At 44.5% G+C, this 14,481-nt stretch overlaps 1 protein-coding gene across 2 annotated transcripts; it reads right to left on the bottom strand.

Annotated features, from left to right (window-relative positions):
• Positions 1–481: 481 nt before the first annotated feature.
• On the bottom strand, positions 482–14,032 carry CALM2 (calmodulin 2). 2 transcript variants are annotated; one of them, XM_086461851.1, is made up of 6 exons: positions 13,915–14,032; positions 9,339–9,369; positions 4,010–4,153; positions 3,828–3,934; positions 2,792–2,927; positions 482–1,384 (listed from the first exon to the last, which is right to left on the bottom strand). In XM_086461851.1, exons 1-6 carry the CDS (start codon positions 13,915–13,917, stop codon positions 1,356–1,358), a joined length of 450 nt encoding a protein of 149 aa, XP_086317977.1. In that variant the 5' UTR covers positions 13,918–14,032; the 3' UTR covers positions 482–1,355. The 2 variants fall into 2 exon arrangements, with proteins under 2 accessions (XP_086317977.1, XP_086317978.1); XM_086461852.1 differs by lacking the exon at positions 13,915–14,032 and adding an exon at positions 8,800–8,941 and having other exon boundaries at positions 9,339–9,370.
• Between the last annotated feature and the right edge of the window lie 449 nt (positions 14,033–14,481).

Genomic DNA, 14,481 nt, shown 5'->3' with positions numbered 1-14,481 from the left:
AGCTGACTGCATCCTGAACGGCAACTCAGACATGGCAGTTTCAGAAAAATCCAGGCGTGAGATTAAGTCTCCCCGATGTAGCAGCTGACAGGGAATAAAGTCCAAAATAATTAAAAGAAAGCAAACAGGTTTAGTTGTCCGAACAAGGTATTTTAATTTTAGGTCAACTATTGAACTAGGTCAACATCCAGTTCACAACGTCTACAGATAGTGGGCATAGCCAGTCACTACGGTAAGTTTATTGAAGCACCAAGCTCCACACAAGACTGTAAAATACATTTTAAACTACTAGTAAGAAAGCTTCTTCAAGTCAACAATACTATTAAGGGCCAGAGTTTAAGGACTAAGTTTTCACCTTCCAAGCTATTTTAAGACAGCCAATCCATTGCATAAGCAAACCAAACTGCTACATACTGAAACACAGAGCAGCAACTGTATTGAACAATTCCTGTAAATAATTCAAGGATACATTGAAACAGTATGGGTAAATTGTAATTTTTTTATTGGAAAACAAATATACAACTTGGAATGGATTTGAGGCAAATCGTGCCATAAGCAGATTTTTTTGAAAATAAGTGGCTAAACAAAGTTTAAAAAGCATAGTAACAAGAGGAGAAAATGTTTTCTGGTACAGGACCAGCAGTACAAAAAAAACTTGTGTACGAGTACCTGGATAAATCACCCGTTTTGCATTAGTGCAACTTAAGTTTCATATTGTTGACTGTCAATCGTCCACAACGTTAAGACTCCACATTTCAACAACATGTTACAGGTATGGCCACAAACAAGTTACTGCGAAGGAAGCTAGGAGAATGATTTTTACAGTGCATTAGCCACGTGTATATATACTATTCACATGGTTTTATCCTGCAGTTAGCTGCAAGGGGTCTTATCCTCCATCACAGAAAGCAGAATAAACTCCTTTATGTACTGGAGAAAGAGCCAGCATGTCGCTTTAACTAAGGAATTGCTAACGCATGGCAAACCCTAGCTTGCCTCACGTAACTTGTTAACACTAGTCATACCCAAGTCTCCTAAAGAAAGCTATTTTTTTTTTAAACAGACAACCCAGATGTTCCCTCGGTTAACCAACTCCATCTAACTTTAGATGTGCAGAAGGGCTTAAATATCCAGAGTAAGCCACATGCAACATTTGTTACTTAGATCAATTTTCCAAAAATCAGAACAATGACAGTAAGATAAAGGAGAAAAACATGGAGGAATGGCCTTCTAATTACTATACATGCATATTCTTTTGACAGTAAGGGAAAAACCTTTTACAGATAAGTTACAAACAGAGAAAAGGCAAATAAACAATTTTGTACAAGAAATTTAACACATTCTGTACAACGTCTTCACTTCGCTGTCATCATTTGTACAAACTCTGCAAAAGGAAAAGAGTTGCATGAGAGTTACTCAGACGTAAACCCGAATCGCAAGATCTGAGAAGTGACATGCCTTACTACTGCCGAACACTGTTTCAAAACTATGTTTTCAGTTACATTCAAAAAGGCATCAAGACAGTCCCCTCCTCCCATCAATCACACCTAAAAACCTCCTATTTTTAATGGCAAAAGGCCTCTATTTTTACCAAAAAAGTTGGTTCCTCAGTGAATTGGGGAACAGCCTTACTTCCAAAATGAAACATTACAGGGTCCTCACTCCCACTGACCTACAGACAGGGACAAGATATCTAAGAGTAACTAAGATCAGTAGAAATTGTGCTGAAGGGAGTTAAGTAGGTGTACAAGCAAGACACTGTGCTGGTTTGAATTTTTTTCCCCCAAGCAGAATAGCTCAAATCTTATTTTGCCTGACTGGCCTTAATCAACCAAATCACTGCTTATTCACAGCACACTGAAGTTAGATCCCACCAAACAGGCTGCTTCACTTCTCTCGCTGAACCACACAGTTTCAAGAACCAAAGAAACCAGGAACGTAAGAGGAGTTAACTGGTTGCTCAACTTCCAAAAGAACAACTGGAAACAAGAGGGCTGCCCACCCTCTCTAATGCCAGTCTAGTTGTTAAGTACAGCTACACAGCAGCAGCCTTGCTCACACCACCACCTCTTCACTCACAGATGAGTGTTCACCCTGAGGCCACAACCAAAAAGGCCTTAAAGGGAAGCCACACCTACACCTCAAAGAAAAGTAACAGTATGATCTGAAAACACCCTAGCTCTTTTCTGTAAGATGTTCAGAAAGTTAAAATGAAAACAAGCTTCGTGCTTCTCAGCTGCAAGCAGTTGTCTAACAGAACTCCTCCTGCTTTGTAAGACTTTGTTGAAGCTTCAATGCCAGGAAGAAAGAAAGAAATAAAAATAAGCTACTGCTACTTTGTGTGAAATTATTTAAGAGGTCTTCTAAAGGTCTTGGAATTTGTGTGTATTTTAGAGGCTTTTTCCCTTTTAGTAATTTTAAAAGCATTAATAAAAAAAGGGAGTGACCTGCTACAAGTCAGATCAACATTCCTTAGTGAACAGAACAGGACGTGAACATCTCTGCCAACTTCCTTATGCTAATGGTCATTAGACAGCATTAGATTTAGAAAGGTCCTTCTTGGACTGCACAGCTGAGTAGTCATTTTTGCCTTTGGCACAAGGCAGCAATAACCCACTCAAACCTATTTAGAGGTGTGTGATGTACAGACTAGAAGACCCTAGCTTAACAGAACACTAATTGTTGAGAAATTCTCACTGGAACCTTGCCCTGAGCTCGGTAAGGCTAGCAGCACCGACACCGTCACCAGCAAGGAAATCACTACACAAAGAATTGGTTAACAACTCCTTACCTTCATAGTTTACTTGACCATCACCATCAATGTCTGCTTCCCTAATCATTTCATCGACTTCTTCATCTGTTAGCTTCTCCCCAAGATTTGTCATCACATGACGGAGTTCTGCAGCACTAATGTAACCGTTACCATCCTAGGAGGGGGAAAAAGGAAGACTGGAGTAGATCTGCCTAAGGCCTAGCCACTTAGCTATAACCTAAGAATATCACAGAGCAAGTGCAACATCCAGAAGTTAGCACAGCTTTTACCACTAGCATTGGCATAAGGCAAGCGACAGCTCTAAGGATATCTTCAGTATTACCCCAAATCTTGGTTTTAAAAAAGAGATTTTAAAAGCATCTTATCCAATACAGTCTACTTTGGCTGTCCTATCCTGAGACATTTTTTAGCGCCTGACAAAGCAATCAGCACCTTTTGCAACCTTTTTAGTTGACAGATGCCTATTCAGTCATGTGACTGTCTGGTTCAAGTGCCTGTTTTTTAGAACAGAAGCTACTCATCTCATTCACCGGTTGCATGGAGTCCAGCACAAAGCCACAAGGCCTTCAAAGACCACTTTTATATATTCCATCCTAGCTAGGACACTGGATATGGAAATGTATACGAACTCTGGACCGACTTTTTCCTCCCCCCACCCCAAGGTACTTAACATCATACATTTTCTGTTTTAAAGTGCATGTCGCTTAAGCAGCTGAGTAACTTTATAGACTCACTTAGCAATTTACTTAGTAAAGACCAAGTGATACATGTAAAAGATGACCATTTTAAATATCTAAGCAGTTTCCTTGACAGCCTTGTACCAGTGGTTTTATTAACATCACAAGTGGTAGCTTAAAAATACCATCCCCTCCTACAAGGATGACTTGTTTGACTGCCAGGTACAGTACCACAGCCGACTGAACTTCAGGGTGACGAGTTAACCTAGAGGTTCTAGACAACAGGGCTGCAGATACCCTTCAATGCAGGGAGGAAGACCGACAGAAAGACCAAGTTTTCTTAACAGAAATATTTGTCAAGTGAAACAGTTTAGTACCTTGTCAAACACACGGAACGCTTCTCTAATTTCTTCTTCGCTATCTGTATCTTTCATTTTTCTTGCCATCATTGTCAGAAACTCTGGGAAGTCAATTGTGCCATTGCCTGCAAGACAGTTACTTGGTTAGAAAAACAAGTTTTGAGCACTTTATGAAATTACTTATTAGTAAAAAATCTTACCATCAGCATCTACTTCATTGATCATATCCTGTAGCTCTGCTTCTGTGGGATTTTGACCAAGCGATCTCATCACTGTCCCCAACTCCTTTGTAGTTATAGTACCATCACCATCCTTGTCAAATAGTGAAAAAGCTTCTTTGAATTCTGTATAACAATAAAAAAAGCGTGAATCCCTTCAGCTTTGAAATGTTAAGTTTACTTAATCATACAAGAACCCATTGCTGCTCATTGCTGTACATCACAAAACTTGACTTCATTCTCAAGAGAATTTCGGTACACTGCTCAGTCTGCTGTAACTGTAATGCCAATATGGAAGCACCAGCATCTGGAAAACCCATCAGTCTACCCATCAACCACATTTTGACCTAAATAAGATGGAAGGTCATCCATTTCAGAAGTACTCAGATGTTTGTTACTACCCTTCCTATCTACAATGAAAATGATCCCCATCCTTGGCAGGAATTGTTTTTCCTCATGAGAAAACAGGAAATTACTTTGACAAAGCTGAAAAATGGTACTCAAAAAACAAACGCTACAGGTTAATAGCACTTCTCTTACTAAGAGGAAACAAGTCAACAGAAAAAAGGTATAATCAGACCAAACTAGAAATAGTTTCTCCTCATAACTCACTTCTGATGGACACAAGCCTGAACAGCACAGACCACCTGAAGCTGCAGTCCCTAGCACCTGAGGTCTTAACACTCGGCCACACCAAGCTAAAGGGAACTCCTCCCAGCTCCCTCTCCCATCGGACTTCTGCAGCTCTTCAGTCCACACACACAACTCTAGGCAGCTGTTCAAGGAGGAAAGTCACTGGAGTCTTAATTTCCGAAAAGCTGCTTAGACAATTGCTTCAGCCCTGCTGTATCCTGAAACAGCCTTCACAGAACTCAAAGCCAGCTGTAAGACTGCTGAACTGTTTCAGTGCTACCTCTTAACCCCCTACAACGGCTGTATTGTAGCCAGCAACGCTAACACAAGCATAACATGTTTAATTGCCCAGTCCAAAAACGGAGTTGGTTTTAATCCATGCCATCTGTTTGTCTTTGGCCACAGACTCTAAACTAGCTCACTGGACTGTAGGAGCTCGTACACAAACTACAGCTGAACATGAAAGACCTCTCTATTCCTTTGTACAGTTCAGATCCTTCTACAGCATTCAAGGCACCCGAGATCATGCCTTTGGAGAACTCGTGAGCTCAAGCTTACTTCCTGCATCAGAAATACTTCCAAGAATTAATTTTTCAACATTTCCATGCAGCCAGCTTTCCAGATGGTGGGTTTCCCAGACAGAATTAGTCACAGCAAAAGGTGTGTTTTCACATCAAGTGCATAAAGTCTTACTTCATACATTTCATACTCCAAAACACTCAAGGTGAGCACAAGCTGGCAAGTGTTAAAAATGCAACTACAAAAATAGGCTTTTTATAGTCCATGAATGCAGCTGTAACACCAGAGCCACAGTTGAGTCCCATCCAGGATAAAAAAACCCAACACTCTTCTACTTCTAACAGCCTGAAGTGTTGAAGTGTTCCAAAAGCCAACTCCCACTGTTCAGCACATAAGCAGCAGAACAAGGCTACCACAGGACCAGATGAAACTGTTTCAAACCAGCATTGCACAATCACAAAGCAGAAACAGGCCTACCCAAACAGACAGCTATAGCCCCTGCTTACAGTAACTTTCAAACAGTCTTTGGGGCTAGTTTCAGTTAGCTTGGAGGCAACAAATAGGTTTATTACAAGTGAAGTTTTACACCAGGGAAGAAAAGGCTTTTGGGTCAAGCCTAGTAGAGAAGCTCATAGTCTTATCACAGAAGGAACTCAAAAGGGGAGCATCGAGTCTTCATCAAGAGCCACGTACTCAAGCATTACTCAAAGTGTTCAACTGTCAGCCGCTTCATCCTTAGCTTGAAGGTCAATCAGCACTAAGCCAAACATGAAAGCAGACTTCACAGCACTGCAATGACTCTGCTTAGAGAAAGTAATAATTTCTACACAAAATTCAAGGACTTAGCTTTCTATAACGAGCCATTCAGTGGTATATTCTGAACACTTGAAAGGAACCACTCAATGGACAACTCTTCACCTTTCTTTTACTCAAAGATGCTCTAGGCTAAGAAACAACCACCTACAAATCATAACCATAAAGAAAGTAAAGTGAGTCAAAGATCAGCAGCATCTTCTCATTTGAAATGCTGAATCAAGTTAGGAATACAATTAAAATACCTCTTTAACCACTTCCAGGAACCACCTCCAGTAACTGGAACAAAGGACTAACAACCTATGCAGATACAGCTTCGACTGGAACAAGAACAACCTAGCACAGCTTTGGAGGATTTGCAGCAGTGGCCAGTGAAGGCAGCTCTGACATACTCAAGTTCAGCTACCCACCCAACTCTGGCTACCTGCAACCTAAGGTTATAAAACACCTCCTACACTTAAGAAACACCTTATGACTCCATGTAACAGGTAAAGCAAATCCTCCCCCTATTCAACACTCCTCTATATCAAACTGCAAATGAAAATTCTCTTGGTACCCCAGCCAAGGCTAACCCATCAGAAACCTGAGGACAGTGCCAGCAGAACCACTCATCTTCAGGTCGGCCTACAAGGTTTCGGCCTTTCCTTCCTTCTGAAAAGCACGCTGCATCAAGAGAAAAGGCTACTTCCAGGCCCCACAAAAGAAAGGCTAGTCCAAGAGAATGGGAACTCCACTAACACTCTAGCTCAAAACGTTCCATTTAACAATAGCTTCTGAGGCATCTCTGCACCACATTACCCTTCCAGATGAAGCAGCAGCCTTCAGTGACCTAACTGCTCAGTGAACCAGAACTACCATTCCCACTCTCACTCAGTTCAGCCAGCTCTGCCTGGAACTTTTATAGGAGAATGTCAATTGTTCTCTTCACAACCACCAGGAGCTCAACATGCAAACGTGACTATTTCTACTAGGAAATGAATTCTAAATAACTCTGGTGGTCAGAGCCCCAACAGAGAACCCCAGCACACTGAAGGAACAAGGCATGATGAACACCATACATAGACCTACTTCTTCAGAGAGACCATTTAGACCTCTCTGAGGTCTAGCAGAAGGAAGTACAGCTCACTGGACGAGTTGCTTTGGGACAAAAGCATACTTTTTTTTTCACCTCCTCAACCACCCATACCAAACGGTCCTGACCTACATACCTTTCTTAACTTAACCAAAGGGATACTCATTTGACTTGGCAACTTCAGTTCTTACTGAATGAAGCAGTATTCACATTCTGTACCTACTCAGCTTTCAAAACCTGGGAAGTCTCTCACCCCTACCTATAGTGACAAGAAGCCTCAGTCCTATATGATCAATGAGTTCCACTGGAAATCACAACATCTGGAATCTTCAACAACTGTAGTCTGGTGCTTCACAGCAGAGGTGGAATATTTGTTTTAAGCCCAGGAGAAGCGGCTGCTTTAACTACTTTGGCCTTCTACTGAGGGAAGGGAATGTCATCTCTACCTTGTAGCACCATTTTCTTAAGCCCACCTTCAAATCAAAAGCTTGGTACCTTCAGATAAGCTGAAATGGAATGGTAGGGGGCTCAAGCCCTTAAACCACGCAAACTGCACCTCTAACAGTTCTCCCACACAAAATACTGGCCTTCAGCTTCAAAACTAAGCAGACTGGTTCATCAGCTGCAACCCTCCTGGAGCAGCACTAGGGATGGCTCCCTAACAGACCAGCAGCAGGCTTATGTTTTCACATCAGAGGCTTATGTTTACCTGAAAACACATTTGCTTCATGAAATACCACAGCTGAACTGAAAGCAGCAGGCCATTTCACACCAGATACTAACACTAAGTTATACTTTTATTCTTTCCACACAGACAAAACCCCTCTATTCTAGTATGACAAGCTTGGAGCCAAAAGTGAGTGTTAACAAGAACTATACTATCATTACTGAACAGCTAACATTTGCACTAATCCTGAGGTAGTGTTAATAAACTTCCTGGTTATATTCCATAGTCAGCTACATCAACTAATCAAGGTTCTACAGTTAAGAACTGGAACAATGAACCATTATTGAAGAGACAGCAGTGACGACTGATAAAGCCTGCTCCAGCTAAACTGATCACAAAACCCTTAAGATGTGGGCCACCTTCCAGAAAAAAAAATCTCACATTGAACTGGATTTAGCTTGTGCTTACTCACAAGACAGTACCACAGCAACAAGTAAATAGACTAAGGACTTTCCACAAAACCGTAATTACATCTCCTATGAGTTAAAGCAAGCTTCTGAAGTCTAAAAGCTACAGAAGAATGCTCTTACACTTCAAATTTGGCAATTATGGTAAAACCAAACTAGCTCATCATGACACTTCTGTTTTAATACAGTGTCTGCAAGAGCTACACCACAGTTAAATAACAATACCTCTTTGAGGCTGTACTTGTATGCTCGACCTGATACTATTAGATTAGCAGAACCCTAACACCCTCTAAAGTCATTTCACATAAGTTATGCACACTGAGACTTTTCTAGTATTAAGGCTATACACTGTCAGATCAAACACTGAAGTTTTTGAACATCCATGGCAAGGCTGAATTCTGCGTTACCAGCTTTAAGTCACACCAGTCACTGAAGTTGAAATCAAGTCTTCAGAGAAGAGTGACAGATACTAGTGTATGCAGCCTGCATGAGTAGGAGACATGATAACACGACGTTTTAGCCACCAGTAGACAGTTGTCAATGCACAAAAACCATTGTTGGGGGCCAACATTAACACGCAAAAGAGATGCATTTTACTCACTCATTACAGAGCAAGCGCCCGATCATCCCAACAGTGCCCAAAACACTCATGTCCAAGTACACCATGCAGTTCCAAATATGGAGTATCAATTGTCATCATGAAGGTGGTCTCTGACATTGTCAGGCACTCTGAAGCGTCTCCACTGACAGATCACAAGTAAATTATTTTTGCCTTCTGTTAGAAGAGCACTCCAGATCCCAAGTCTTCACCAGAGATTCAAGCCCCACCCCCACTGCCCTTCAGTTTACACTTGGGACAATTCTGTAATGATGAGAGAAAAACACCAATCCCAAGTCTACTACCTAGTAAAGCTGTGCTGATTGTCTTAACTATTCCAGCAGACAACACTTCAGATTCATTGTATCCATGGTGCTTCTACAGTAGATAAACCTTCAAGGCTTAGGTGACAAATTAAAACATTCCACAATACTTCTTTAGTACCTAAGAAAGCTAAATATCTTGTGTAACACAGACTGTCACTGGATTAAGAGATGTGCCAGGTCAAGTAGGAGTACCAACACAGCATGTAAAAACCTCACCTGCAATCTGCTCTTCTGTCAGTTGATCAGCCTGCAATAAAAGAGAATATCATTATAGTCATAGCAAAAGTTCAAGGCAAAACAAGACACAGACTTGCAGAGGCTTCTGTATACGGCAGCTGCTCTCCAGAACTAATCTGCAGCATTCTGAAATAGTTCTAACAAACACAGTTCAAAAGTCATCAGGACTGCTTGCCAAGTGAGAACTGGCAGCCTGTTCTCATTTCCTGACCCTGCAATAGCTGGTACCCCAAATAATGGATTACCACGTGCATCAATCAATCACCCAAGCAACACTAGCAAACTCAAGGCACACAGGTCCCTCTAGAACTCATTAATACAGCAAGACTACTGGCAGTAATACCCTAGCAAACTAGCCTCAGCTTCAATGCTAAACACTTTACATTTAAGTAACACAGCAATAACCCTCAAATCCCCAGTTTAAGGCAGACTAGTCTCTTCTGCTAAGTTACAATACTATAACTACAAAAATATACTCTACTCTCTAATTAAATAATCCCTTGATTAACATGAAGCTTCACATCTAAGACCTGGCTGTAAAAAACAGAGTCCATATAATTATTACTCACAGCTTCAGCCTAAACTGGCAATCTCCGTGCATCTGTCATGTGGCTGTCTAGACTTTTTCAGCCCATTGTTTATAGACTCAAGCAGCACAAGGCAGTTTGGAGGGCCACTAGAGAAAAGGGTCAGTGGTGTAAGACAATTTCTGTATCAGCTGGGTAAGCCTCCACTCATACCTCATTTTGCTCTATCACTGAACAGTTTTGAATCAACTGCATTTGGGAGCAACAAAAACACCTCATTCTGAGACCAAACCCAAAATGGACTTCACTCTTGAAAGAACACAAAGGTGTCTGAGGACTGCAGACATCCTTTCCCTAGGTTTTCAAGTCAGCTGATTCTTCAAACAAATTCTGGGTAGCTTCAATCGAGTTGCAGTAACAAGGCCATATATTTCCTTCAAGAAAGCTACTTGAGCTCTTCTCCCCATGGTACCCCACCAGAGTCAAAACTCCCCAACTTTAAAATACAGAAAAGATACTTTGGCAGTGAGTGTTCAACACCGCTTTTTGAGTTTTGTTCCTATTGTGACCATGTCAGCAACCACCTTTTTATAATTATTGCAACGTTGACAGTTAGAAACATTGTCAGTCATTAGCTGTGCCCACAAAGGTGTCCCTACACAGCCATCTGCCAATGAAATACTTAGGAAAAAGCTACACACATCACCTGTCAACATTTACCAATTTCTGTTTGAATTAACATTTCCATATTGCATACAAACTTAGAAGTTAGCTGCTTCTGGTTATTCCTCCTGTAAGAGGTGAAGTTATCTGCTCAAGCAATCATACAAGTGCTAAACCACTTACCAAAAATATGCATACAGTACAGCAACCACCCAAGAGAAAGGCCACAATCATGGACTTCTCAGACTGCTTGTGGCTCACCTACTCTTAGGAATCAAGACCACACTACCGAGCAACTTCTAAAAGAGCAGCCAACAGGTATTTGCAGCTATAGACTCCATTTGTTCCAATGTCAGCACCTGTTGGAAGTACTTCCATGCAGGTTCAAAAAAAAAAAAAAAGATATCATCTAGAGTGACAGCAACCCTGCTGAGAACATCACCAATCCAACACTAGGCTTTGAGATGGAAGCATTCTGCTGGTCACTTAACATTGGCCCAACAGATTTTTGCTTGTCTGGAGTATATCATTAACACAGACTCACTCATACCTTTGCATGCTATTTACATTTTTACTGCTCGAGAGAATGATGTGCTGTATTTCTGCAGGATATTTATATCCACAGAAAGCTGCAGATCAGATTTAAGTAGCAAGAACCTAGTTTATTTAGGTCAATACTTATGGGTTACCAAGTTGAGTCACATACTGTTTTATATAAACAGTTTTATATAAAGACGTGACATTAAACAGTGTTTAAGCTGTTAAGTGTTCCCAAACTCTTCCTCTCCAACTCTTCCAGCAACTTAAAACATCCTATAGCCACTAACCATCAATTTGGAGAAGATGTGTCCGTAGCTGGAAGAGGTACAGTGTTTGAGAGGAGCACGAAGCCGATGAGAAGCCACAGGTATCCATCCGGCAGTCGCCAGATAAGCTGGGAGGTGGGGCAAGGCTGCACAAACACCATCTGCACTCCGCAGCGCGGGGCTCTGCAGGGACCGCTGCGCAGCAGCAGAAGGCGGGGCCAGCACGCCTGCCAGATCGCTGCCTCCCGGGCCACTCCGGTGGCGGGCTACCAGCCCGGAGCTACAGGCCACTGTGGTTCCTCCCAGAGTCCTTCTGGAGTTCTTTGTCCTGGATTTAAGCTAGCTGCTCAGGCGCCATACCCATGCCAGGATGCACACCTTCAGCAAGGCAACCCAACTTCAGAAACAGTTCAATTACAACTGCACCCTGCCTACGCTGAAGTTTTGGCGTGCCCCTTATTACGGCCAAGATTCACCCCAAAACCTCCTCTGATGAAGCCAGGGAAGGCCTCGCAGCTTTGACATTGCACTCTCCGATTCACGTTGCAGCACTTTCATTTTCACTGCGACAGCTCCCACCCCCCCGATTATGTACGGGCCTGACAAAGGCTCTAAGCCTCCCAGGAAAGACGAGGAGCTGGTGTGTGTGCAGCGGTTTCTCAGTACACGGAGCCTCTAGGGGTAGCGTTTCCTGAGTCGTAGCTGCCATGCAGCAACCAGCTTGGAAGATCCTCAACTGAACTGACTAACGCTGCCTGACAGAGCTATCAGCAAATCACAGAACAGATGACATCGTTCCCCTCCAAAACTTGGCATTCTGGTGTACTTCACAGGTGTCAGATCTGAATGGACAGCTCTGGTCTGGCAAGATTAACTGAAGAACAAGAGCTAGACAGACTAGCTTGTAAGGGCTAAAAATCACACTTACAGTAGGGTACCTTATTTTGGGAGCAAAGCATTCTGCTTTATCTAGCATGTGCAGTATGGGACCACATATATTCACAGGTTTAGTCAGTCTGGTCTGCCAGGGTGAACTATAACCTCATTGAAAGTGTCACTGTGCCTCCTGGACACACCCTTTTTTATACAGACCTTGCTTGAAGATACTCCATTTTTGGTTCTGTACAGATGATCACTAAAAGCAGCTAGAGTCTTTTGCTGCTAGAATCACTGCTTTTTTTCTTTTACAGGTGGTTTGCTGTACAGGTTCACAATTCAAGCAAAAGAACAAATTCAGGCTTCTGTTCACCCAGTTGCTTTGCCCAGAAAGAGCACTTCAGAAAAACCTTAATTTGAAGTACTCGTGGTTCACGTGAGACATGGTGAGTCGATAAGGGTTCTGATTCCTTAAAAGCATGTAATGAATGAAAAGGCAATTCCACTCTACTGCATCTTCTCTTAATGCAGAGATAGTACTAAGTGGTCATTGGTGTTTCTTTTGCACCAGAATGGTTCCTTTTTGTACGTGTTTCAAGTATCCACTTGCTTTAATTTAAAAAGCTAAACTCATATCCTTTAGACTAAATTCGAAACAATTCTCCAATTCCACAAAATGTGTTCTATCTCGACAGTTGATCAAAATCCTAAACAACCGCATTGCTAGGAAAAATAAATTGTGCTTGAGCAAGAAAATACGGGACCGTCCACCGCAATGACCAAAACGGGAAGCCGAAAACTGTTTAAAAAAAAAAATCGCTTGTTCAACAGAACCACCGAGAAGCAAGGCGTTATGATGAGATCGGCAGGGGAGAGCGGCTCCAACGCGAGCTGACAACAGGTCTAGCGAGGAGGGAGATGGTGCAGTGAGGCAGCCTGCCCCTCATCATCATGCTGCTCAGAAGCTGCAGGGCTCCGCAGTGCATTATTGCGAGGCGCAACACACCTCGCTAGCGAGCCAGACATCTTAAGCGCTCGCAGCAGCCGCTGGCTCCCCAGCCCCATTCAGCCGCACACGCCGGATTGCCGGGGGGGGGGGGGGAAGAGGGAGGGGGGGGGGGAAGCGATAAGAAAGTAGAGCTGGTGCCATCGTGGCAGGCTCCTTCCCCCCGCCCGGCACCCCCCCACGCGGGTCTCCTCCCAAGAGGAACCGTTATCTGCCGCTTCCCCCCCCCCCCCCCCCGCCCGCCCTCCCCCCCGCCTTCCCCAGCCGACACACGCCCCGACAAAGCGTCATGGCGCTCGAACCGAGTGGCAGTTTGAATTTTGAATTCGCACCAACGCCCCAGGGCGGGAAAGGGACCCGGGCGGGATTCGTCCACCACCACCACCACCACCACTTCCTCCTCCGCACACCGCGGCGCCTCCGAGCGGAACCCCTCCGCCCCAGCCTGCCCGCGCTGCGGGGCTGAGCCCACCGGCCCCTCGCAAGGAACACCTTCACCCCTATCCTTCTGCAGGCGGCCTCGCCCCGCACCAACCACAACCCTATGCCTGCCCGCCTCCCACCCCATCCGCGCCTAACTACAGGCGCCCTCACCCCACACCACCGCCCGCCCCACACACCGAGCACCGCACCGCCACCCGCAAAGCCCTGCCGCTACCCCATACCCAGGGACTCACCATGGTGGCTCGGCCTGGCTGTGGGGTGTGGTGGAAGCTAACGGCTGCACGGGGCACACGAGCGACCAGCCCGCTCTACGGCTCGCCTCACACTGAGCCCTGCCTGGCCGCCAGCAGTGCCTCATAAACCTCCTCACAGCCCGCCCGGATCGCTCCGCGCCGCTCCCTCCCCCCCTCCCCTTTCCCTGTCAGGGAACGGAGCTGCGAAAGAAGTCCCGGCTCTTCGCGCTTTTCTCGGCAGGCCCCCCCCTCCCCGCGCACCCCGAGCACGTCCCCTTTCTGCCCCTGAGCCCCCAAGCCCCGGCGCGGGCGGGGACGAGGCGCGGGAAAGAGGAGGGCTGCGCTTGTCTCACGGCGTGGGCGGAGGGGGGTGCGTGGGGAGCCGGGGGGGGGGGGGGGAGGGGGGGGCAGGCTGAGGGACTATTTCTCTGGGCGGAAGAGGATTTTAGAAAAAATACCGAGGAGTGCAGCGCCTCCAGAAGGAGCGCGCTGATTGGTGGATTCGTACCTGCAATGCGTCACTTGGACATGCACAGTCTGGGTTGGGAAGCGGTTACCCCTCCCCCC

This window comes from Leptosomus discolor, chromosome 2, assembly GCF_034619465.1.
Source record: "Leptosomus discolor isolate bLepDis1 chromosome 2, bLepDis1.hap2, whole genome shotgun sequence".
Classification (NCBI taxonomy): domain Eukaryota; kingdom Metazoa; phylum Chordata; class Aves; order Leptosomiformes; family Leptosomidae; genus Leptosomus; species Leptosomus discolor.
This window is presented reverse-complemented; position numbering and strand designations above follow the sequence as displayed.

Bases quoted from the DNA above. Each gene is read 5' to 3' on its own strand.
- CALM2 (XM_086461851.1), bottom strand. The intron at 3,935-4,009 runs GTAAGATTTTTT...ACTGTCTTGCAG, and splicing joins CAATGAAGTAGATGCTGATG to GCAATGGCACAATTGACTTC. The intron at 2,928-3,827 runs GTACTAAACTGT...TCCCCCTCCTAG, and splicing joins CGTTCCGTGTGTTTGACAAG to GATGGTAACGGTTACATTAG.